Source organism: Copidosoma floridanum, unplaced genomic scaffold, assembly GCF_036245765.1.
Source record: "Copidosoma floridanum isolate Cflo_tuat_1 unplaced genomic scaffold, Cflo_Japanese_pri ptg000025l, whole genome shotgun sequence".
NCBI classification, from domain to species: domain Eukaryota; kingdom Metazoa; phylum Arthropoda; class Insecta; order Hymenoptera; family Encyrtidae; genus Copidosoma; species Copidosoma floridanum.
In genome coordinates, this window is record NW_028321902.1 from 1,613,429 (window position 1) to 1,638,266 (window position 24,838).

General features: G+C 36.6%; 3 protein-coding genes across 3 annotated transcripts in view; all 3 read left to right on the forward strand.

The window, feature by feature from the left end:
- The window catches only part of bru3 (CUGBP Elav-like family member bruno 3), an 825,259-nt gene that overhangs the window by 99,018 nt on the left and 701,403 nt on the right, over positions 1 to 24,838 (forward strand). The gene's annotated exons all lie outside the window — the stretch shown is intronic.
- LOC106641511 (glucose dehydrogenase [FAD, quinone]-like) lies at positions 2,357 to 4,483 on the forward strand. The gene is made up of 3 exons (XM_014355952.2): positions 2,357 to 2,702; positions 2,760 to 3,068; positions 3,137 to 4,483. Exons 1-3 carry the CDS (start codon positions 2,472 to 2,474, stop codon positions 4,403 to 4,405), a joined length of 1,809 nt encoding a protein of 602 aa, XP_014211438.2. The 5' UTR covers positions 2,357 to 2,471; the 3' UTR covers positions 4,406 to 4,483.
- LOC106641510 (glucose dehydrogenase [FAD, quinone]-like) lies at positions 6,418 to 9,081 on the forward strand. The gene is made up of 3 exons (XM_014355951.2): positions 6,418 to 7,128; positions 7,344 to 7,652; positions 7,723 to 9,081. The coding sequence occupies exons 1-3, from the start codon at positions 6,898 to 6,900 to the stop codon at positions 9,025 to 9,027; spliced, it is 1,845 nt and encodes a 614-aa protein (XP_014211437.2). The 5' UTR covers positions 6,418 to 6,897; the 3' UTR covers positions 9,028 to 9,081.

Here is a 24,838-nt window from a genome sequence, read left to right on the forward strand (position 1 = left end):
GCCTCGTAAGCGGTAATCCAAAAGGGGAGTGCTGGACAGTAGTCCAAAGTGTTCGCGTGACCATTCGTCAATAAAAAAAAGGGTGGGGGTGGGGGGGAGAACGAAGCTGGTGCACAAAGAACACACAGGGCCTCTATATCTCAATTAAAAAATAGGCGCCTAAGCGGGCGCACAATACCCGGACGGTCTTTTGTTTTTCTGCCTGCAGTCGCTAAACAACTGGTGGCTCGGAGCGCGCTCGCTCTTTTTTTCTTTCTTTCGCGCGTATCTGCCGATCGATACTATCTCGGGGGAAAAAAAAAACTTTCCCGACTCCTCGGGAACTCATATCGGATGCGCATTTTCGTTTCGATCGGGTCTTCGTTCGTTGGCACTGAATTATGTGAAAAAATGTTTTTCCTCTTTTGGTGGGTTTTTTTCAGCGATGATGACGGGGAAATCCCAGGCCTCTCTCGAGAACTCGAGAACTCATTCAAATTTTAATTAAGAGACCCCAGCGCGAACTTTTGAAGCGGACGCTCGCTGATTGCGCTGAAATTTTCGACTCCATTTTGGGGCTTTTTCAGCGAGCTGAAGCCGCTGTTTGTGGTTAAAAATAATTTTATGATTCTGTGTACGAGTAAGTTGACCCAAGATTTTTAATTTGTTTTCAAGAACCTCCTCTCATGCCTATAAAGTTTTTTTAATATGGTTTGTACACTGAGAGAAAAAAAATTATTAAAGTTATAAAAACTCCTACACAAGTACTATCCATTCGTGGCACTATGTCGTTTACAGGGATAAAGAAGCGACATAAATTTTTGAGATTTGTATTATGACACAAAATATAATTTATAATTAAATAAATAACTTGATTTAGAAGTACATTTTAATCAAAAATAAGAATAATAATAACAACACTAGAATTTCACGTTTGACGATAGTGGTACATTAAAAACTGAATAAAATAGTGGTTGAGATGAGTATCTTCCGATTATAGTCAGTGCATTTATTAATTGTATGATTTCAATTGGTTAATGATAAGTTAACGTTTAACTATGATATTTAAAAAAATCAAAAATGCCTATTTGCTTAGGATCAATATAATTTTACGTGAGAAAAACAAAAACTACATGAGTTTTCTTTCAAGTCCATCGCGGCCTGTACTTTTGACCAAAGCTCGCGAAACCATAGCCCACAGTGCGTCCCATGTAGTTGAGTTTCTGAGGCGAGCAAGCCCAACTACGATAAAACATTCACGTGCTTTTTCTGTAGGTGTAAGCGTGTATGTTTTGAGTGTTAAAAATACTCTTCTGGTAGCAAAGTTTGCACTGACCTCGTTGCACCCTGTGTGTACACACGGACACGTACACCGTGGAGCTCTGATTATCAAACGAGACAAGAATAGGGGCTGTGGAAATAAAAGTTTCTCCGATCCGGCTCATCGGTGTTTCTTAGCTCTCGAGCACTTGGACTGACGTTGATTGAAACTGCTCTCTCCTAAATAAATAGAGTCCATGTGAAGGAATAAATTTTTTTTTTCCTTTTACAACTACAAATAAACAGTTGGCTGATCGTATTACCTCACCACCTCTATGTGTCGAACGGAAGCATATGTATTTTAATCAAGTTGCGACTACTTTTGGTATACACAATCATATTTGGTACTAAAGTTAATCAAGTAGTGGAGAAAAACGAGATGCACTATGGCTGGAGGTCATGAAACTATTGTGAATAGTTAATTTGGGACATCGACAATTTCAATATAATATCTCTTACTCTGCCGAATAAACACTAATTTCTAAAAAAATTCATAACCTGTGGTTTGAAAAAAGAAGGTGCAAGTCCCAACAAATTGCGTTCGCATACTATGCAATCATTTCAGAAATAAATAGGGTTGATTCCACTTGAGAAAGAGATACATGTTTAAATAAAACAAGGCCTATAAAACGATGTGGCTGATCATAAAAATCAAAAATTTATTCAGTTAACCGAGATGCACCCAATTTGGTGGAGTTTGTTTTTGAAATCTTTTAATTAATACAATTGATATAAATCTGTACATAAAGAATTGTTTGACATTAATAGTTACTTTGAAATATGTAAAATGAGTAAGCATAAATGATTGGATAAGGAAACACGCATAGTATACTGTCAATTACTTTTTCCTGCTTAAATTGCATGAAACAGGTGTTCAAACATGCAACTCGCAGTTTTTGTTTATTAAGTTAAAGTAAATATTAAAAGAAGGATTAATGACTGTCTTGTGCCGGATATCCACAAAACATCTGTGCAGCTGTGAGAGCAGTGTTTCAGCAGACGTTATATAAAATATGCAAATCAAGCAGTACGTGACAAATTCTTGAAGTGTAACTAAACTATAAAAACTTACGCATGACCTTCTTCGCCTCAGTTTATTACTTGTAGTGAATATGTCACTTAATTAAGTTTACTATAGTTTAAGAAGTACATCGCATACCAAGGCCAAAAATATGGTTTGGACACCTGGGAATAATCAGGCGGTCTGCGGATCTAACAACTGTAACGCGGCGGCGCTCACTTTTTTAAATTTTCTCACTCATTATCTAAGTTTTTCTTACGACAGTGCGTTTAACAACTTGAATCCCGACAGAGGTGATATCAAATTTGATTTTATCGTCGTTGGTGGTGGTAGTGCTGGCTGTGTTGTGGCTAATCGATTAAGTGAAGACCCCAGTTGGAATGTAAGTCGTTGATTTCATCATTGGGATGATTTGTTTTTAAACATAACACATTTGAAGGTACTACTACTGGAAGCCGGTGATGAAGAACCGCTCATAACAGGAGTTCCCGGTCTACACACTTTAATGTCCAAATCGTCTCTCGATTTTAATTATACCTCTCAGCCAGATCCTAAAATATGTAATGGTCAGCCATGTGGTTTGCCACGGGGACGAGTTTTAGGTGGTTCCAGCAACTTTTACAGCTCACATTTCGTTCGTGGCAATAAATGGGACTACGACTATTGGGAGTTACTTGGAAACAAAGGTTGGGGCTGGGATGAAACTTTAAAATACTTCAAAAAGTCAGAGGACTTCAGAATCCCTCGGGTATGTTACCATTCACGATTGTTAAACATATTCTTTACACATGTGTTTAATAATATTTTCCCCACAAGGTATTTGATGCAAACCCTTCGTCGCATGGACGTACAGGTTATCAGAGTGTCTCTGGAGCAGAAAGCTACGACCCTAATGCCAGAGTCATAATGAATGGTTGGAAAGAACTTGGATTGAAAGAAATTGACTACAATTCGGGTAACAATTTTGGAACATCAAGGGTGCAGTACAGCACTCATGATGGATCTCGCTTAAGTGCTAACGGTGCCTATCTCAGACCCATCCGTGCTAATCGGAAAAATCTCGTTGTTCGAACTAATTCTGTTGTTACTAGAATTATCATAGATTCTCAGACGAAAAAGGCTTTCGGTGTTGAATACAACACAAATGGTATTGCAGGAACTAGAAAAGCATACGCAAGTAAGGAAGTAATTCTTTCAGCAGGTGCTATTGATTCTCCAAAACTTTTGATGCTATCAGGAATAGGACCATCAGATAACCTTAGAGAATCAAAAATTGAAGTCATTCAGAATTTACCAGTAGGAAAAAATCTACACAACCACGTATCCATTACTCCGTTGATGGTGAAGGTGGTTAACAAGACTGTGCCGTTCGGTATTAATACTGTCTACAGTGATCTTCTTCGTTGGTTAACAAACCATCGGGGTCCTCTAGCCGTTAATACTTTTATGGACAATATCGCCTTTTTAAAGACCAACTTTGAGAAACGTTTTAACGTTCCAGATATTCAAGTTGGTTACATTAAAGTTAAACGAGACGATGAGATAAATGAAGATCGTTTTCTCCTTCCGTACTATGATGGGTTCCGGCTTACAACACTTTTATTGACTCCCAAGAGTCGTGGTTATCTTAAACTCAATAGTTCTAATCCTTTGGGGCCACCTTTGATACATCTAAATTATTTTTCCCATCCAGATGATGTACCAACAATTACTACAGGTGCACGTCTTACTAAACGGCTCACGGAAACCAAAGCATTCAAGGATGCGGGTTTTCAGATTTCTGTAGTACCGACGCCACTCTGTGACCAATGGAAGTATGACACCGATGAATATTATGAGTGTTTAGCTAGAAAATATACTGGTGCCATTGGTCATTTAGTTGGTACTTGTAAAATGGGACCTGAATCAGATGTGGAAGCGGTTGTTAATTCAGAGTTGAAAGTAAAAGGTATCCGAAATTTGCGAGTCATTGATGCTTCTATCATGCCTATTGTATTACGAGGTAATACCTATGCACCGACTATTATGATTGGAGAAAAAGGTAGTGACATGATTAAAAAAGAATGGAATATCACTGATAAGTAATTTTTTCTCCAGTGGACGTTTTTTTCAACCTTTACACATTTACTGTGCCCTAAGTAAGAAAATTTGCACCGGTGCTCGAACGGTTGAGAAAGTAAAGCGAAGATCGAATTTGTTTCTATTTACAGAATTTTTTATATAAAAGTTGTTTTTCATTCACCAAAGTTAGCAGTATGGGGCTTGTAAACTCAATAATTAATAAAAATATTTATAATACTAAAGTAATTTATAAACGTTTTCTCTTCTTTCATGATTACTCTTAATTTTATGTAACATATATTGAGTGGTTCGGATGAATCTTTTGAAGTCGTCTTCAGTGCATTTATTAGTTTTGAAATAGTTATTTTCGAACTGACAGTTGACGACTAACTTTAATATTGCAAACGAAATCAAAATCTGAGGCTGTTAAAATAAATTTTCTCTGATTTGGCTGTTAAATGTATCTTCACCGTTGGTCATTTCACCCAACTTCGATTGAAGTTACTTAGTCGTGGATATGTTTGTGTGATACAAGTCAATGTTTTTAAAGCCAAGATAACATCTTTCACTCTGGGTTCAGGAGGTATTTCGTAAAAATCAATAAATCCGAATCTACCAACATGCTTTCCTCATTCAACTTCACTTAGTGCGTGGTCACAGCACTGGCTCGTGTATATGAAGATATGGACGCTTGTTCATGCGATTATCGCTTTTAGTCTTACTGCAGTGGGCGTTGATTATTACATTTTTTTGGAATAAGTCGTACGAGCTCAAAGTGATTGAGTTTCTTCTATTTCTGGAGTCTCTATATAAGTACGACCACCTTTCATACACTTTATTTATACTAATTTAACTGGTACCTGCTGCCTAGTGTATAGATACAGTAGTACCTTGTGTAGGTACACACCACACAAGTTAAATGTTCTTATAACTTTTCTTTGATTCAACTATTTCTTTTATGGCCAGTAGTTTTATCATTCATATTCTTTACATTGTTTTTACATAATTTCTTAAAGTAATAAAATGACTCAAAAAAAAAAAAAAAAAAAAAAAACAGTGTGTAGGATCTTAAGACCTCTCACAGATGCGAAATCACATACACATTTCTGGTTTGAGTAACCCTGAATTGTTTTGCCAATATGTAGATTTATAATATTAATTATTGGTATAAAAGACTAAATCAAGTAAGAAAGGTACAATATTAGTTTTAGTGAAGTACTATTTACTACAAAAGTATGGACTCTTATGTACAAAATACCACAACACAGATTTAGAAAATGTTATAGATACATATTAAGGAAAAAGTCTTTTAATTTTATGTTCAACGCTTGTAGAAATATTTCCAACGTGTGCAGTTCGGCTCTTATTAATGTAACTTCTTAAGCAATATTACAATTTCGTTTCAATAAATCTTAATTATGAATAATGAACGTTTATTATTGTTAAAATGAGATATAATGATTCGTTAATCACATGTATGAGAATATAAGACAGCTTTGCTTCTGTCAGGAGTGTTGGGACCTCTCACACGGCACTTTGTCTTTACAACTCGTAAATCAATGAATATTTCGCAGTATAGTTATCCTGTATTCTTGACAGTACTTGATAAGAAAAATGTAAGTTTCAAATGTTTTCAACTGCTTTCAATCTATTTAATTGCTAAATTCAGTAAAATGAATCAAGTAAAAAAACAATTAAAACTACATTAGCAAAAAAAAATCTACGGCCGACTAATGCAACAAGACTACTGTGAATCATCAATGATGTTCATCGGCAATTTTTATGGAATACCACCAACTTATGAAAATTAACATTAGTTTTTTAAACAATTCGATGTTTGGGTTTGTATAAAAAAATATCCAGCCCCAAAATAAGTTACCTTTACATTCAAATTCAACCATTCCGTGATTAGAAAGTGCTTATTTCCTTTTAAAACAAACACACGTGCTTATGAGTGAGACAAGCTCCATAAGGCGATGTGTATGACAAAAAATTTTCGAAAATACCTTCAATTAACGGTGATGCACCAATTTTATACTTAATTTTTAAGATTTTAAGATTTCTACAAGAGCTCCAATTTTGTAAAGTTAGGATATCGTTTTACATTACTAAATACTTTGTAGTCAGTAAAAATTGACTGCGAATGAATAAATAAAAAAGAGAACACGTAAAATACATATCTATTAGTTTTTTCTCACCTCAATTGCATAGAACAGCTAATAAAAGATGCAACTCGTAGTTATTGCTTTTTAAACGTCAGTCAATATTGAAAAGTAAATTGATACTTGCTTGTATACTGAATCTCTACAAAACCTCTGTGCGTAAGACATTTCAACATAGTTACATAAAAAAAACGAGACCAGCCGTGCGTGACAGATTCTCTTTATCTATATTTCGCATTAAGTAATAAAAACTCGCATGCAACCTTCTTTCTTGTCAGTTTGTCACTCGCAGTGGGTATGTTACTCGGTTAAGATTTTTAAACTCCCGCAAACACATCGCACACAAAGGACAAGATGGTGTGGTTACCTGGAAATAATGAGGCAGTCTGCGCGTCCAACAACTGCAACGCAGCGGCGCTAACTTTTTTAAATTTTCTAACTTATTATCTAAGTTATTCTTACGACAGTTCATTCAATGATTTAAATCCTGATAATGGGGATGGCATGTTCGATTTCGTTATCGTTGGCGGTGGTAGTGCAGGCTGTGTAGTGGCTAATCGGTTAAGCGAAGACCCCAGTTGGAAGGTGAGTTGTTGAGATTTTTTTATTTAAATAACTGAGCATCTGAAAACAAATTATGAGTATGGTGATCAAAGCTTTTTAATGAATTGAAAAAATAAGTATTTTAATCATCAAATAAAACTATTTGATTAAAAAGTACGAGTCATTTGACTTTTACCATTAAATAATTTCAGTAGGTTGTTTCTTTCACTTGTAATACAAAAATAAAAAATTTGTAGGTATTGCTATTAGAAGCTGGTGACGAAGAACCACTTATAACAGGAGTTCCAGGTCTTCACACTTTAATGTCTGGATCGTCTCTTGATTTTAATTATACCACTCAACCAGATCCTACAATGTGCAATGGCGAGCCGTGCGATTTGCCACGAGGACGAGTTTTGGGTGGATCCAGCAACTTTTACAGCTCACATTTTGTTCGCGGCAATCGATGGGACTACGACAATTGGGAGCTACTTGGTAATAAAGGCTGGGGTTGGACTAAAACCTTAGAATACTTTAAAAAGTTAGAGGACTTCAGAATCCCTAGGGTATATTACGATTCCTCATTTTAAAACATTTTGCTTCACACATCTGTATAAAAAGTTACTTTTCCAATAGGTGTTCGACCAAAATCCTTCATTGCATGGACGTGCAGGTTATCAGAGTATATCTGGAGCAGATAGCTACGATCCTAATGCCAGAGTCATAATGAATGGTTGGAAGGAACTTGGATTAGAAGAAATTGACTATAATTCGGGTAACAATTTTGGAACATCAAGGATGCAGTACAGCACTTATTATGGTTCTCGTTCAAGTGCTAACAGTGCCTATCTCAGACCAATTCGGGCTAATCGAAAAAATCTTGTTGTTCGAACCAATTCTGCAGTTACTAAAATTATCATAGATCCTCAGACGAAAGAGGCTATTGGTGTTGAATACAACACAAATGGTATCACAGAAACTAGAAAAGCATATGCAAGTAAGGAAGTAATTCTTTCAGCAGGAGCTATTGATTCTCCAAAACTTTTGATGCTATCAGGAATAGGACCATCAGATAACCTTAGAGAATCAAAAATCGAAGTCATTCAGAATTTACCAGTAGGGAAAAATTTACACAACCACGTATCCATTACTCCGTTGATGGTGAAGGTGGTTAACAAGACTGTGCCGTTCGGTATTAATACCGTATACGCTGACCTCCTTCGTTGGTTAACAAACCATCGGGGTCCTCTAGCCGTTAATACTTTTATGGACAATATTGCCTTTTTAAAAACCAACTTTGAGAAACTTTTAAACGTTCCAGATATTCAAGTTGGTTACATTAAAGTTAAACGAGACGATGAGATAAATGAAGATCGTTTTCTCCTTCCGTACTATGATGGGTTCCGACTTACAACACTTTTATTGACTCCCAAGAGTCGTGGTTATCTTAAACTCAATAGTTCTAATCCTTTGGGGCCACCTTTGATACATCTAAATTATTTTTCCCATCCAGATGATATACCAACAATTACTACAGGTGCACGTCTTACTAAACGGCTCACGGAAACCAAAGCATTCAAGGATGCGGGTTTTCAGATTTCTGTAGTACCGACGCCACTCTGTGACCAATGGAAGTATGACACCGATGAATATTATGAGTGTTTAGCGAGAAAGTATACTGGTGCCATTGGTCATTTAGTTGGTACTTGTAAAATGGGACCTGAATCAGATGTGGAAGCGGTTGTTAATTCAGAATTGAAAGTAAAGGGGATCAAAAATTTGCGAGTCATTGATGCTTCTATCATGCCTGTTGTAACACGAGGTAATACCTATGCACCGACTATTATGATTGGTGAGAAGGGTAGTGACATGATTAAAGAAGACTGGAGAAATGATGTTACAGTTTCGTATGAAAAAGAGTTTAAAGTCTATCAGTCCTAAAAAAGTTTTTTAATAATATGAAATATACGTTGTTGAAAAGATTAACAGTTGTAGTATATCATTTATTTATGTTTTAACTGATGAAGTTGACTTAGAAAGTTAATTATTAACAATATCTACTATTTATCACTGTTGTGCTTATAATGTACTTAAACACAACTATATGCAAAACGTTGGTGATAATGACTTGATAATAATTTATTTATTGATATTAACGATGAAGTAATTGAAATCGTGCAAATGATTTGAACAGTTTCTCTACTTTTGTTTTCTGTAAATTACAAGAACCTAGGAGACACATACATGCAAAAAAAATTTCTTCTAAACGTTACAAAAATACTTTTGATGCTCACAAGAAAAATAGCAAGTCCCGTTGATGGTGGTGATGAAAAACAGCTGCAGCTCAGCATAATTTTGCAAAAGTGGATGCATAAGAGAGAAACTAAGCTATTACCTATATGTAAGAAAAAACGCTGGAGGGACGAGTAAAAAATCATCTTACCCTCAAAAATAGACTCAAGTACAAATTTGATGATTCTCACTCATTCTGCTAGGAAGTGCACTATGCTACTTATTATCATTCATTATTCTCACTAAAAAATGTGATTTTTAATTCAAGCTGAATTTCTGGAAAATGAAAATAATGCAGTAACTTGTACTATATTGAAGAAACGTTTTTTAACCGCCGATTTTGTAATAACAACGCTTACTACCATAAAAATTATGTAACAGATCAAAAAGTTGACAGAAAATCGCTCGAAAATGATTATCGTATAAAAATTAATAAATTTTTTATTAATCTACGTCAAAAGATGGAACTTTCGGACAAGATATTTGTGCACCTAAATATGATAGCTTGTAGGCTGTCAGACAATATAAATATTTCTATAATCCTTAAACGTTGGAATTATAAAGAGTATTGTACATACATTAAAGTTTATCTGTCTGTATACGTAAATATTTTGTGCACATCTGCACGTATTTTTATACAAACGTCTGACCAAAATTTATTTTATACCTTTATCTATTTTATTATTTTTTTGATTAAAAATATTGGCCCAAAAATTATGAGATACTTGTACGATACATATACATGCGTGTGTACTTGCGTGTGTATAAACATATATTATTGTTAAAATTAACGTTAGATAAAGTTTTGTTGACAATACATGAGGCAGATTTCTGTCTGTCAGAGGTGCCACTTCACGTGGTTCTTCTATTTTCGTTATGCAACTGTAAATCAATGGAGACTTCGTGGCAGCCATGTTATTATCATTCGTCGTCCATGTACTCATGTGAAAAAACGTATTTTGGTTTTGGGCGATTGCTTTTAGTTGATACAATTATTTATGTTACTTAAATTCACTAAGTTGACGTTGATCAACCAAATCAATACTACGTTGACAAAAACGAGATTTACAACAGCTTGAGGTCACGAGACTACTGTAAATAGTCAATTTGGGCTTTTAAAAATTTCCATATTATACCTCTAACTTCGGCAAATTAACGCTAAAATTTCAAAAATTTAGATCCTTATGCTTTTCTAAAAAAATTTTTCAGTTCTTGTAAGTTCTGTTTACATTAGAAGAAACCATCACATGAATAAAACCTGCTGTTATTACAAGTAAGACAAGACCTATACAACAATGTAGATGACAAAAATTTTTCGAAAATATCCTAACTTAAAATCGTAAACTAATTTTGAAGTCAGTTAGAGTTTTACAGTTACACAACTGGCACAAATTGCATGTAACTAAAACATTAACAGTACCTTAGTAGTCAGTAAAATTAATACCAATCAATATCCAGAAAAAAAAGGAAGTCTAGTATACTTTTAATTACTTTTTTCCCACTTGGATGCTTAAAACAGCTGTTCAAACATCAAAATTTCAGCTTTTGTTTTGCTAAAAGTAATTGAAGATAAAAATTAAAGCTTGCATTTATTTTGGATCTTTGTAAATAAGCTGTTTTGGCAAGATGTTTTTCTAGATATCATAAAGAATAACAAAAAATCAAATGTGTGCGAGGAATTTTTCTCATCTATACTTTAAAGAAGCAATAAAAACTCACGTTTGACGAACTTTACATCAATTAATCACTTCTACTGTACGTGTCCCTTGGTTCAATTTTTATAATCTAGCACGTACACTGCACAGAAGGGCCAGAACTATGGTTTGGACGCCTAGGACTAATCGAGTAGTCTGCCCGTCGGACGACTGTAACGCTGCGGCTCTAACTTTTTTGAATTTTCTCACTCATTATCTAAGTTTTTCTTACGACAGTGCATTTAACAATTTGAATCCCGACAGAGGTGATATCAAATTTGATTTTATCGTCGTTGGTGGTGGTAGTGCTGGCTGTGTTGTGGCTAATTGATTAAGTGAAGACCCCAGTTGGAAGGTAAGTCGTTGATTTCATCATTGGGATGATTTGTTTTTAAACATAACACATTTGAAGGTACTACTACTGGAAGCCGGTGATGAAGAACCGCTCATAACAGGAGGTTCCAGGTCTACACACTTTAATGTCCAGATCGTCTCTCGATTTTAATTATACCACTCAACCAGATCCTACAATGTGCAATGGTCAGCCATGTGGTTTGCCACGGGGGCGAGTTTTAGGTGGTTCCTATTAATTATATGGGACTATGAATATTGGGAACATAGTCTGGGGTTAGACTGAAACTTTAGAATATTTTATAAAGTTGGAAAACTTTAGAATCCCTAAGGTATGTTGCCATTATTGGTTATTAAGCATTGTGCTCTACAGATATGTGGAAAAACATTTTTTACCAATAGATATTTGATAAAAATTCTTACTTCTATGGAAGTGAAGGTTATCAAAGTATCTCTGGAGCAGAAGGCTACAACCCTAACGCCAGAGTCATAATGAATTGTTGGAAGGAACTTGGATTAAAAGAAATTGACTAAAATTTGGGTAACAATTTTGAAACATCATGATAGATCTTGTTTAAGTGCTTACAGTGCCTATCTAAGATCTATTCGTGCTGTTAGAAAAAATCTCGTTGTCCGATACCAATTCTATGGTTACTAAAGTTATTATACATCCTCAGAAGATAGAGGCTATTGGTTGAATACGTTACGAATGTCATCGCAGAAACGGAAAAGGCATACGCAAGTAAGGAAGTAACTCTTTCAGCATGTGCTATTGATTCTCCAAAACTTTTGATGCTATCAGGAATAGGACCATCAGATAATCTTAGAGAATCAAAAATCGAAGTCATTCAGAATTCAACAGTTGGAAAAAAACTACAAAATCACGTATCTATTACTCCGTTATGGTAAAGGTGGTTAACAAAACTGTGCCGTTCGGTATTAATACCATATACGCTGACCTCCTTCGTTGGTTAATAAACCATCGGGGTTCACTATCCATTAATACTTATATGGACAATCTTGCCTTCTTCAAGACCATCTTTAAGAAATGCTGTTCCAGATATTCAAGTTGGTTACATTAAAGTTAAGCGAGACGATGAGATCGACGAAAATCGTATACGTCTCACATACTATGATAGGTTTGAACTAAACACAACTCTATTGACTCCCAAGAGTCGTGGTTATCTTAAACTCAATAGTTCTAATCCTTTGGAACTACCTTTGATATATATAAATCATTTTTCCCATCCAGATGATGTGCCAACTATTACTACAGGTGTACGTCTTACTAAATGGCTCACGGAAACCAAATCATTTAAGGATGCAGGTTTTCAGGTTTCTCGAGTATCGACATCGTTGTTACCTCCCCCCAAATAAGAACATCTGGCATACGTATGCAAAAGCAAAAAGGAATTTTTCTACAGGTTAAAAATTTATTCGCATGCACACACCAAAAACAAGGAGCCTTGTTGATAGTGGTAGTGAAAAGGAAGTTAGAGCTCGGCATAATTTCGCAGAATCAGTTGCACTAGAGGGAAAAAGGCCAACTACCTATGCATGGGAGTGAACGTGAGAGAGAAAGAGGAAGGAAAATCTGCTCACCCTTAACGACAGACTCTGGTGCTAATTTGATGATCCTCCAGAAGCTGGGGAGCGTAATTTGCTACTCTTTTTTTCCGCACGTAGATCCGTTGTCGTCATCTTGACTCAAGGCCCTTTGAACTGTTCTCCTCCTTTTCTTCCTTACCCTCTTACTTTTCAAGAAGAGAAGACTTGTGAAAAAAGAAAGAGAGGCCGAAATGAGAGTAAGTGGGCCTTATGTCTCGTGCAACCATATGGTCTGACTTTTTTACTCGAAGCTTTGATCTATTTTAGGTTTTGTAAGAGCATAGATAAGCCTATTGCTTAAAAAAAGTGAGCGATTCTAACCACTTTTTGTTTAGTCGACTATAACGGTTTTTTTGAGATTAACACTATTTTTAGCGTCATTTAAAAATGTGCAGCAATGGTTAAGTTAAATTTTGAAAAATAATTATAATTTTGAAAACTCGTAACTATCATAGTTGATTGAAAAAAATGTCAGACTAAGACAAAGAATAAGATATTGCAGCAAACTCTACCGAGATTTGGAATAACTTTTCTTTTCATTTGGGGTAATTTTTACAGTCGTTTTGATGTAAAATTCTTGTTTCTGCACAGCGCTACGTGAGATTCTATGGACTTGGGATGTGCACAAAGTAAATCGTCGAGGAACTAGTATCAACTTCTAATATTATCCTACTATCACTTTAAAAAGAATTATTTATGTAATCGGAAAAGTTGAAGTAAGTTTAACTGATTTTTAGACTCATATAGGTTAGGTATAGCAAAGAAAAACTTATTCTACATTCTCTTAATTTGACCGATGCGATATTCTTTTATTTTTTTTAAATCAATTGAGAAAAGTTTCATTGGCTTTTCCTTTTGAATATTAAGACTCTGGTTCGAATATTGCGCTCACTTGTAATTTGAAAATGGTAAACTTCATTTTGCATTTGGGATGCATCACCAAATATCGGAAAACACAAACTTCAATAACATGCAAATACGAAGCAACCTTTGTATATTAATTTTTAGAATTGAAATATTTTCATTAAAAATACCTGGTCTGTGTTGACGGATCGTAATTTTTTTATTTTTTGAAAGAAAAAAAACACACACACATATCGTCGTCACCTAAATGTCATTACATCAAGCACAACGTAAAGTAAGAGAAGTAAACGTAATGACTTGAACAAAGAAACTGTGCAAACAATTCAAGCGCAGTCGCGAACGAGTGCACGCAAGCGTGTAAAAGACGGAACACGTGAGAGCATATTTACCATTCGAAGCTCAAACGTATAGCATCCATTTACGGCAGAAGACACGCGACGTTGAAAAGTATGCCAAGGCACGTGTGTGGTGCCTAAAGATGTGAAAAACGCTCTTTCCTGTTACCGTTGAACAAGTAACACTGTAGGTAAGGAAGCAGTGCACAGGTACTCTATGATACCTGAGAAAAATTTTTCATGCAATTATTTTCACGTGACGAACGCATAAAGTACGACTTTATATTTTTCCGAAAGAGCGTGAGGGCGATGTTTGTGCTGTCAAAACGAAGGCTTGCTGTTTCAAAAGGTTCAGTGGTAAACAGCCAGCCGACTGAGCTCACCATCTCTGCGTAGTCCTACGAAGTTCTTTTCTTGAGCGCTCCTTGAATTATTAAAGTGATGAAGCGTGGCGTGTCAGTGACGACGCCAACATGTACCGAATAGGCGCTCTTCGTATCGAGGTTAATTTTTTTTTTTTTTTTTTTTTTTCATACCAAATGTAAGGTTGATATGATATGTATAGAAGATTAAAGCTATACAAAGCTTGAGCTTGCTGCCGAAATCAGAGGTTTCAAAAACCAGATTGCATAAAAAAAAAAAAAATTCCTTCAACTTATTATCTGCGTTGATAAAAGTCACTATCGATCAGACTGACACCTAAAGGAAACTCATATTAAATCTCTTTTAATTTTTAATTCAATTCTTAAGAAATCTCCGTATTAATGATGTTGATTGTAATGAATAACATATTTGCTGAACTGTCTCGATTCACCGCTTCATCCTCAAATCTTGATTTCATTACTCATTTCTGAAATCTCAAGTGAATTTCAATCGAAAATTTTGAAACTCGATTCATCGACCTCGATTGAGAACTAAAAAAATAAAAAAAAAATATGCAACTCGATTAAAAAATTTTCATACATTCCCCGAACTTGTTAAAGTACATCCAATTAACATTTTTGATCCTCATACGTCCCTTGGTTAACCCCCCCAAAAAAAGAGAGCAACAGCCCAGGAATTAGTTTTTGCTAATTAGCCCCTCTCCTCCACATGGAGGCATGGTGGTAATGGAAAATCAACTTGTCAGCAACACGACGACAGTACCACACACAGAGGGAAAGAAAGAGAGAGAGGGAGTCGGACACTTTCATCAAGCTAGCGACAATTCTGGCAGTGTTCAAAGAGAGAGAGGGAGAAAGGTCAGACCAACGCCGAGGAGAAGGACAGAAACGCACAACCCAACAGGGCGGGGGAGGAGACCAAAGAGTGGCCAGTACCATGCAGCATAGTGGACGGTCACGCAGCACCGACTCAGCGGAGTGTATAATGGGCTTGATTGCCGACTTCTAATCTGACTGCGCGCTTCCACGAGCAGACAGACGGGGAGCCCTCTATCTCCACCCTTTTGTTCCATCCGATCTCTCTCTCTCTCTCTTGCTTCCACCTACTGTTTCTATCTCCTTTACACCTGATGGAAATGACCTGAATGAGCTTGTCGTCGCTCGTGAGTTGCTCCTCCTCCTCCCTGTCTCGACTGCACTGTACTGCCGAGGAGAGAATATGCGGGCCATCGATCGATCGGCTGGGGGACTCGGGCGTTTGAGAATCAGATTCCACGTGTGTATCGAGGCCGGGAAGCGATACGAACGGGTGTGAGGGGGAGATATACGTACACGGGAGTTCTGTGGCTTCTGTGGAGATGGAGGAATTTCGTTTTATATGCGTATGGATTTTTGAACTTGTATCCAATGCTCGATGTCGACTGTATTTGCATTGAAAGTAGTGTTTGTCATCATGAAAGAAGTAGCATTGCAAAACCAATTGTAAGTCTGTACAAGAGTGATATCTATAACGCAAGTGATATAAGACTGTTCGGTGAGACAGCAACGGTTAAAAAAATTACATTCAACTTACAGTGATGATACGTATGATTCAGATATTTTATCCAACCAAATTGATACCGCAGTTTTTTCTGTGGGCTATTTTTCACTTTACAAGAGAAGAAATTAGTAAATCTCAAACTTTTTTTTTCATTTCACTGACTATTGTAGGGATCCCTTAAACTATCTTTTGTATATTAACTAAAGGAGAACCAGTTTTGTCAATGTGAGTCAGAGGTGCTTAGTGCCCGCATCAGATTGTTTTCTGTTCGAAATCTCTGTATCGCGAATTTCCGCCTTTATTACGTTCATTTAACCAGGGACCCACGTACAGATTGGTCGTACATCAGAGCCACGAACAGCAGTGGACTACAGCATCCGTACGAAAATTGCAGACAGATAAATAACGCCGGCACGGAAATGCCCTTTCCTCGCAAAACAGATCGCCGATGGAATCCAATCATCCCAGACTTCATCTCGCGTTCCGGCCAATACATCAAGTCATTCCCGTAACGTACGCACAATTTCGTGCCCAAGCTGTTGTTAAAACGTACCTGCGCGTATGTGTACGGGTATGCGGCCAGACAAAGAAAATAAGAAGACGCAATGGATCGATTTCCTTCGAGGAATGAAAACCGTAAATATTCGAGGACATGGCTAGTTATGAGGATACAACGAGGATGTAGATGATTGCGTTGATGTCTTCCAATCCAGGTGGTAACTTTGATTGAAATAAAAACGAGCTTTTTTTTCGAAATGCTTTTACATTTATTTAGTACTACCAAGGGTAACAGAAAAAATGCAATATGAATCCAAACCAACAATAATATTGCGTTGAAACATTGTGAGGATGAAAGACGTACTTTTACAAAAGTCTTTGCATTAGAATTTTTTACTAAAAGTGTTGAAAAATATTTAAATTATTTTAACAAATCCAAATATTCGTAGGACTTCCATATTGCAAAGAGTAAGTAAGGACTCATCTTAAATATGATACATTATACTCACTAAAAAATATTATTAGTATAAATAGAGTTCAGTTAATTTTTTTGCTGTATAATTTCTCGTTAGTTAATTTAATGTACTCTATAAATGTCATTTTCGTATTTTATAGTCCTATTGTTATCATTGCTAATTAATTTACCAACCATATTACACTTTACAAATCAAAGTTAAAGTGCTAGTCTATAAATTGAACCATTCAAGTTCATTATAGACGACAATTGGGTTTATTTTTATCGAACGCCGCTGAGATCGTCGATATTCGGCCTCGAATGCAAAAGATAGAGAGAGTAGGTGTAGAAGAAGTCCTCCCCTTATATTTCTCTTCCAGTGCTGCCGCTACTTGATAAACAGCGAGTCGCAATATTTATCAGGTCTGCCGCATCGTTGGGAGCTATATGCTAAGCGTAGGCGGTGCCAAGTCAGTTAGCTTGGCTGCTCGCTTCGTCGAAACGCTTATAAACGCGCGCGGCACTTGCTTTATTACCCCCATTCGTTCTAAGAATGGATGGTTGGAGAAGAAAAACAGCGAATAGGTTCCTAGAAAGTACAAAGCTTTGATTCTTGTTTGTTTGTCCGTTTTGAGGTTAGTTTTCAATACTAGAGGACGATTGGATAAAGCATAAAAATTTGGAGGTTAGGTTTTTAGATTCACAAAGTTAAGAAAACGTTGCAAATAAACGATCTCACAAGCACCGAGTACCTGTATTTTTTTACTTTAATAATTTGATTAGAATAAACATACACGTGCCTACTGCGCAGCCATAGCTACAGCATCTATTTTACATTCCGCTCATTTCTCCCGGTAGTAGTAGTAAGTCTCCACCCTCATTATGTTTTCTCAAACTCTGCTTTATATCACTCTCCGTAACTCTTTCCCCGTTCTCCCCTTGGTCCTTCCACCATTTCTTTCCCACTTCTTGCTCCCATTATACATCTTCCTCTTATTTCTTTCCCCCACCCCTTTTTCTTGGGAAGAAAAGCAGAGAGGGAATCCCCTCTCTCTCTCCTTTGTACAATCAAAACTCTCCCGAACAAATTTTCATTTTGTTTGCGATTCAATTGGACGGGTAATTTCCGCGCCTGTCTGCGCAAATATTACTCCGACCTCAAGCTGTTCGCCCCCCCCCCTCTTTACGAATGTTCGATATATGTATACACAAGTCGGCTTGAAAGCCGTCCCTTCCGGCTTCTTCTTCTAGCAGAGATAGCGTTTTTACGTCCTGTTTTTTTTTTCCACTTCTAATTGCTTCAACTTTTTAGGGCTCCGTGGTTTGGGTCGAGGAGCTTGAGAGTTGTGAAATTTGTGCGGAACTGAATCATGACGGAAGAGTGTTATTCATCTTTAATTAATTGTTTTTATGTTAAATTTAAGTATAGCTTTCGACTTTATTTTGTCTAATTGAAATTTTTTTTCTTTCTTTTTTTTGAGATTAGCAAGTCTTTTAAAAGAACTTTTTATTCATGCGTATTTTTTTATGAAATGATTTTTTTTTTAAATTTTCGTAATCAAAAGTATAGTCACTTTTGATTAGGTTACTAAAAATAGCTTTTACGAACTTTTTCATCATTCATATCTCCACTTTTAACATTTTTTATTTGTTTTAATCACCAACATAAACGCACCACTTTTCACTTCATCCAATCACTGCATCCTCTATCTCATTCAATCGATGTTTTTGTTCAAATAAATAGATTATTCGAGTGCTTCCTATTCAGATTTTAAAAATTTGCATGAAAATCCGGATCACGTGGTATATAACCAAGCTTTTTTGCATAATTGGGATCATCCATGAAATCCATATTCATGTACGAATTTTTTAGAGATCATAAAATCGGTAGTGATTTTATTTGTGATTGAAACACTTGCCAAGATCTTCTGGAGTATAAAAAAAAGAGATTTAATAAAAAAAAAAAAAAAAAATTAAAAAAAAAACAATTGACACAAACCAAAAAACGTAAGCCCTTGCAATTACTAGCCATATTCAACGTTGGAAATGTCAAATTGCCTATGCCTCGAAATCGTCCAAAAGATTTTCTCGGAATGAAATCTCAATTCCACACCGTCTTACCCATCCATACAAATACTCACACACACAAAGACGTGAAAGGAATTATGAGCCAAGCAACTTGGGAGTTTTCTAGCGTCAGATGTTCCTCGAGGGTGAAAGAGAGGGTGGGGGGAGGGTGGCGCGAGTTGCAGGCAAAATAAGCGCCAGCGGTAGTAGTCGTCGAATGAAGTGCTCTCGGATTTCCCTGGAAAAACTATTGGAGAGACTTTATACGTATATATACGAAAGAGCGACACGTGTGCCAACATGTGCAGTATTACAAGTCGCAAGCTCGGTTGTGACGACTCTTTTTTTTTTTTTTTTTTTTCTTTTCTTTTATTTAAAGAAAGAGGTGACAAAAAGGAAGCGAATAAGACGGGCGAAATGGTAGTTGTAGCAGCGTGTAGTATTAGTAGTGGTAGCGATAAGGCCGGGGGAGCAGATGTTCTCGAGAGGTTTGTTGCGAACTGCTCGATATTCTCCCGATTGTTTTGAGAATCAGGTTATCGGGTATTGCTTTGTTCTCGCTGTCTATTCTCGGGATGAGATTGCACTTGCGTGTACACGATGGGTTATCGGCTGGAATGGATCTTGGTGATTTTGTGATTAAAGACTTTTTTTTTGTAATATTTTTAAAAAAAGCTCATGTTTTTTCATTCGATTGAAAAAATTTACAATTGTTGGATACACTGAAGTTAGGAATTATAAAAATACTGAATTCATTCTAATACAAATACTGTGTAAATTAAAAGACTCATTTATAAATTTTACAATATTTTTAATGGACATTGACTGTTCTCTTCGTCTATCATTAACTTGAAAATGTTGGGTTACTTTGGAGCAATAAGAAACTAAAACCAAAGATACTGTATTTATACTTTAGACTATTGCGATAGGGGTAGATGAGCCGAAATCGGTAGTACTCGAAAATTCCTCGATTTATTTGATTAAGTCTGCAAAAACTGCCAGAAGTTTTTTACTTTATCGTTACGTAACCTACAACTTTATGTTTAGGGCCTCGAACGTATTTGTGTAAGAGTACTGCCTAATCGTAAATAAGGTAAATGCCTTGATACGCGATCAATTCAGAGGAGTTCGTAATATTAGGTTCTCTCGCAAATTTATGTACAGATGATAATGCTTTTAATGATATGTTTCGATGGTCATGTTTGTAGGTTATGTTCGTTTGTTTAGGAAATTTGGTGTTGAAAAACATAAATGCAAACAAGTAAGTCGAAAATCAGTGGTACAACTTTCATAGGACGATTCATTTTTATGTATATTTTTTAGATGTACAACTTACTTTAATCAAATATTTCGTTGTCCAAAGTATTCTTGTTAATTCACACTGTTTATCAGTCGAAAAAAATCTATTGACTGTATGATAAATCTCCCAAAAAATAACAATAAGACATCCACATGAGCACACATACTGAAAAAGACAAGTGTGTAAAACGTGTGGATGAAAAAAATAAGAGAAGTGGAAGGAAGTAACCCTGTGTCCTGCATTTTTTGTCGTAAGGAAAGTGTACGAAGGTACGTACATATATATACACACAAGACGAAGACACGAAGCCAATTGTTTTTCGTGGCGCACGTGCGCTTGCGATTCGATTCCAATCCGAAAGACCGAACACGGAAAGATAAAAGAAGCCAAACCCATCGCGCTTGCGCGACTCCATGTGTCTCTTGGTCGCGTGTCATCCGCACGTTTTCGTGACTGGAGAGCTTCGATGAGATATTAATTCTATTTGGAGAAAAAGAAGGAAAAGAGACGAAAGACTCGTATTTGCTCGCTCGCAGGGACTTTGTCTGCGACCTTGAAATCCGAGGGAAGGAGCTGAGGAATTTTAATTAGAGAATCGAGGGATGCTTTTTTCTTCCTTTTTATTTGAGCGTGGAAACAGGGCGGAAATAAGTTTGGGAAGTGTATAGGTACTAGCTTGAGGGAAAAAAGATCACCTGCAGCTAATTCTATTCAGGCTAAGATTTGATATTGGAGTGTTACAAGAAATTGAAATTTTTGTTTTTGAAGCATCGTATTTAAATAAAAAATAAAAAAGTTTGCGCTTCATTGTATACCTTCAATAACAGTATCAAAAAAAGCTTGGAATGACGAAAAAACGTAATTACTCGTAAATAATGAAATTCCTCGGGGGGGTGGGGTAGACTAGGGCGAGAGGCAGCGCGGCGAGGGAGGAAGAAGAAGAGAGGCCGGGGTTGTATGTATTAAACTCCGTAGAGGACGCGTTTAACGAGTTGGCCAAACTAACCCCTTTGGTCGGGTCAAAATAGCAACATCTATCTTGGCGTAAAACGCATCTAATTGCTAGTTGTCCAACTTAATGAGAAATTAATTGAGGTTAATTAAACGACGTTGAACTTGCCAGGGGCTTTGTGGTGTAGGGCTTGCACTGTTGTAGCTTGTTGATGCTGGGCATGTCGGTGAGGCACCAAGACCGACGTGTTTTTCACTGTCCGGGGTAGAATTATACGTCTGGAGCGTCTTTCATGATTTCGTTAATGATACGTTTGTTTGATGGATTATTGTAGTAACGAGGTGTGCAGCATCAAATAATGTACAATAACCCTGATACAAATTTTTTCTAGTTCCTACAGTGGGCCATACATTAAGAGTAAGAAATTATGTCTTCTTACCAAAGTTATAGATATTACGACACACGTTTCAAAAGTTTCACAGTTTACTACTAAAAACAAAACTTAATTGTACACACCGAAAAATCTAAGATGTTGAGGTGACTGTCAACCTAAGTTTATACAAGTAAATGGTTCATGTAAGGGCACACATAATCTGAAACACCATCTGTTTTAAATGACTTATTGATATTATCGTACCCTAGTGTACGACTATTTCTATCGATTCCAATTGATGTTGTCCCACTGCTGCGCCAAATGAGTAAATAAAAACCTTTGCCAATCGATAGAGAAAAATTCAAGCTACATTTAAAAACTGTTTTTGCATTCATTGCAATTAAGTTGTTGAATTCTCAATATGCATCCGCGAGTGTTTTTTGCATTACACGTAACCCTAAAATCGACACACACAAAGTGCAGCTTTAAAAAAAAAGTTGCATATCAAAGCTCACAAGCATCCATCGAGATTGCCTTTCTGTGTACGTACACCCCGCCGAGCTCCATGGTACTCGCGTACTTGCTCACCCACATCCCTTTTCTATGCCCATATACATTCGGACGATCGTATATATTTCAGCATTGGCTCACGCGCTCTCAGGCATGTGCACCGTGCGCTTCCTTTCTCGATGCCCCTATAATCCCGAAGGATTTGTCGTACACATGTCCGCTTTCCCGTGCCATTTCTCTTTCTCTCTCTCTCCTTTCATAGTTAGGTACACGCATACAGCATAACTCGCACGTCCTTTCTCTCTCTCGTTTGCGTACACCTGCGGTGCATGTGTATTACGAATAACGGGCTCGCATAGGTCAATATAGGGATCTCTCGGCCAGACGTGCCAAATAAATCCAGGGGGTCTGGCTGCGAAGGTAAGGATGGATGGATGCCGTGGGCGCTGATGATTTCGGGTGCACCTGAGGCCGTTCCGTAGATGATTCGTGTGTTTGTTATTTATTTGTGTGCATTGGCTCGTTGCAGAGAGGGTGCTGGGGAATGGACTCGTCACCAAAATTGTCATTTCTCGATACCGGTTTTTTTTTTTTTTTTTTTATTTTTGTATAAAAAATATAGGAGGTGTAAAGACGATTTACGCATGGATACGCAAAAAGTGTTACTCCAAATTGAAGTATTACAGATCTATAAGTATAATTAAAAAAAACAGTTGTAACCAAATCGAAATAAAACAAGACATTTAAAAAAGTTTGGATAGATTTTGCAAGCAAACAAGCTATCGTACGGTAAAAAATTGTAGACCACTTGGAAGTGGATAAACATGTGACAAAATAATAGTAGTACACTTGCAATAATCACAGGTGGACCGATGAGTGGAACGTAAAATCTTGGTCGTATTAATTATCGTTGTCATGTGATGAGAAAAAATAACAATTTTGAGATTAAAATGCCTAATCCTTAACCTCGTCCACTCTAGCAAAAACTGAATTTCTTAGAGAGTACGCAAATGAGTGTGTCAAGACTGAACCGAGGTAGAATAATTAGACATTGAATTTATCTGCTTTTGTGTGTAACTTATAGTGGCATTTTGCAACAGAGTTTGTTTAAAATGTTGTCTCAGAGCACACCAATAATTAGACACGATGAGAAAAGTTTATAAAAATTTTGTGACATTACACTACTTTAATTTCAAGAAGAAAGCTTTGATTACTCTTCTAAATCCCGTACACGCATGACTTGTGCTTAATACCATTCGATTATGTTTCTGTGGGCTAGTTCACAATATCTTTCGTAATTCAACGTTCTGTAAGAAATAAAAAATAAATAAATTTCAAGCCAAATGAAAGGAAAAGGGCCTCGCAAACGAGTTTCAATTTTTCGAAGCGACCGCTAAACAAAAGTAGCGCAACTCGCGGGAACTCGCTGATGTATCGACCTATTAAATTTCAGAGCCTGGTGTAATAAACCACGTGGGCGAGTTGCGTTTGCGGGGAAAATTAAACACCGTCAAGATTTCGAATTGCCAAGTCTGACAGAAACAACCAGAATAAGAGGGAGGGAGACGCTAATGACAAAACGACTGTGCCTAAATAGCTCTATGTGTGTGTGTGTGTGTATTTATCGCGTACCTATACACAGAAAGTGGTACGGGATCGATCGAGGCCTTGGTATATAAATATGGGTGGGGGCGTGGATGGAAATTGCCGGGGGAAATTGCGCTCGTCTAATTAACAGATGTAATGCGAGTTTTCGGAGAGGACGCTGGGTAGATTTTTTTTTAGAGGGGGGGGGCTCCAATTTTAATGACTGCGTTTGAGGGTTGAATGGCTATTTGGATGCTGTTTTAAATTGGTGGGATAGGGTAATTTTTTTTTCTCCCGTACGACCTTTTGTTGAGCTTTAATTATTCGGTAAAAGAGTTGACGGTCCGTGTAGCCCAAGCGATGGAGTTTTTATGATTCGCGGGTGCTTTGACCTCGAAAACTAAATAAATAAACAAAAAGAGATAGAAACAAATAGTTGTACAACTGAACGTTACCATCTGATAAAGAAATGATGCAGTACAAAAGTTTATTTCACTGACAGGGTGTCAGTTTGGTCATATCTGTATAATTTTGGGGTAAATTTTGCCAAACCTAAACATAATTATACTATAGTAAAACTTAGTCTACAGCAATGCCAAGTTGTAGGAAAATGAGGCTTCACATCATTTCTAGATCTGTCAGGTCGTGGTACATTATTAACTTACGTATTTACGTTTTGTCAATGTCATTTGAATAATATTAGTATATTATTATTAATAAAAAAAAGAAAAAAAGAAGGTTACAAATAAAATCTATTTCAATAAGTTGTATAAATATCGTGACCAACCATCGATATTTTCCCAATGTAAATATATCCAAAAGTTACATCTCCAATCAGCCAGCAGTGACAATAAACAGGATTTGGTTTCTGAGTAATCTCCATTACCATAAAGTCAAAAATAGCCCTGTGATGCAACCAAACGGCTCACCTTCTCTCTTCCAAA

Excerpts from the sequence above, each read along its gene's own strand:
- LOC106641511 (XM_014355952.2), top strand. The coding sequence starts at position 2,472 with ATGGTTTGGACACCTGGGAATAATCAGGCGGTCTGCGGATCTAACAAC. Across the intron at positions 2,703-2,759 it reads GTGAAGACCCCAGTTGGAAT|GTACTACTACTGGAAGCCGG; the intron begins GTAAGTCGTTGA and ends ACACATTTGAAG. Across the intron at positions 3,069-3,136 it reads AGGACTTCAGAATCCCTCGG|GTATTTGATGCAAACCCTTC; the intron begins GTATGTTACCAT and ends TTTCCCCACAAG.
- LOC106641510 (XM_014355951.2), top strand. The coding sequence starts at position 6,898 with ATGGTGTGGTTACCTGGAAATAATGAGGCAGTCTGCGCGTCCAACAAC. Across the intron at positions 7,129-7,343 it reads GCGAAGACCCCAGTTGGAAG|GTATTGCTATTAGAAGCTGG; the intron begins GTGAGTTGTTGA and ends AAAAATTTGTAG. Across the intron at positions 7,653-7,722 it reads AGGACTTCAGAATCCCTAGG|GTGTTCGACCAAAATCCTTC; the intron begins GTATATTACGAT and ends CTTTTCCAATAG.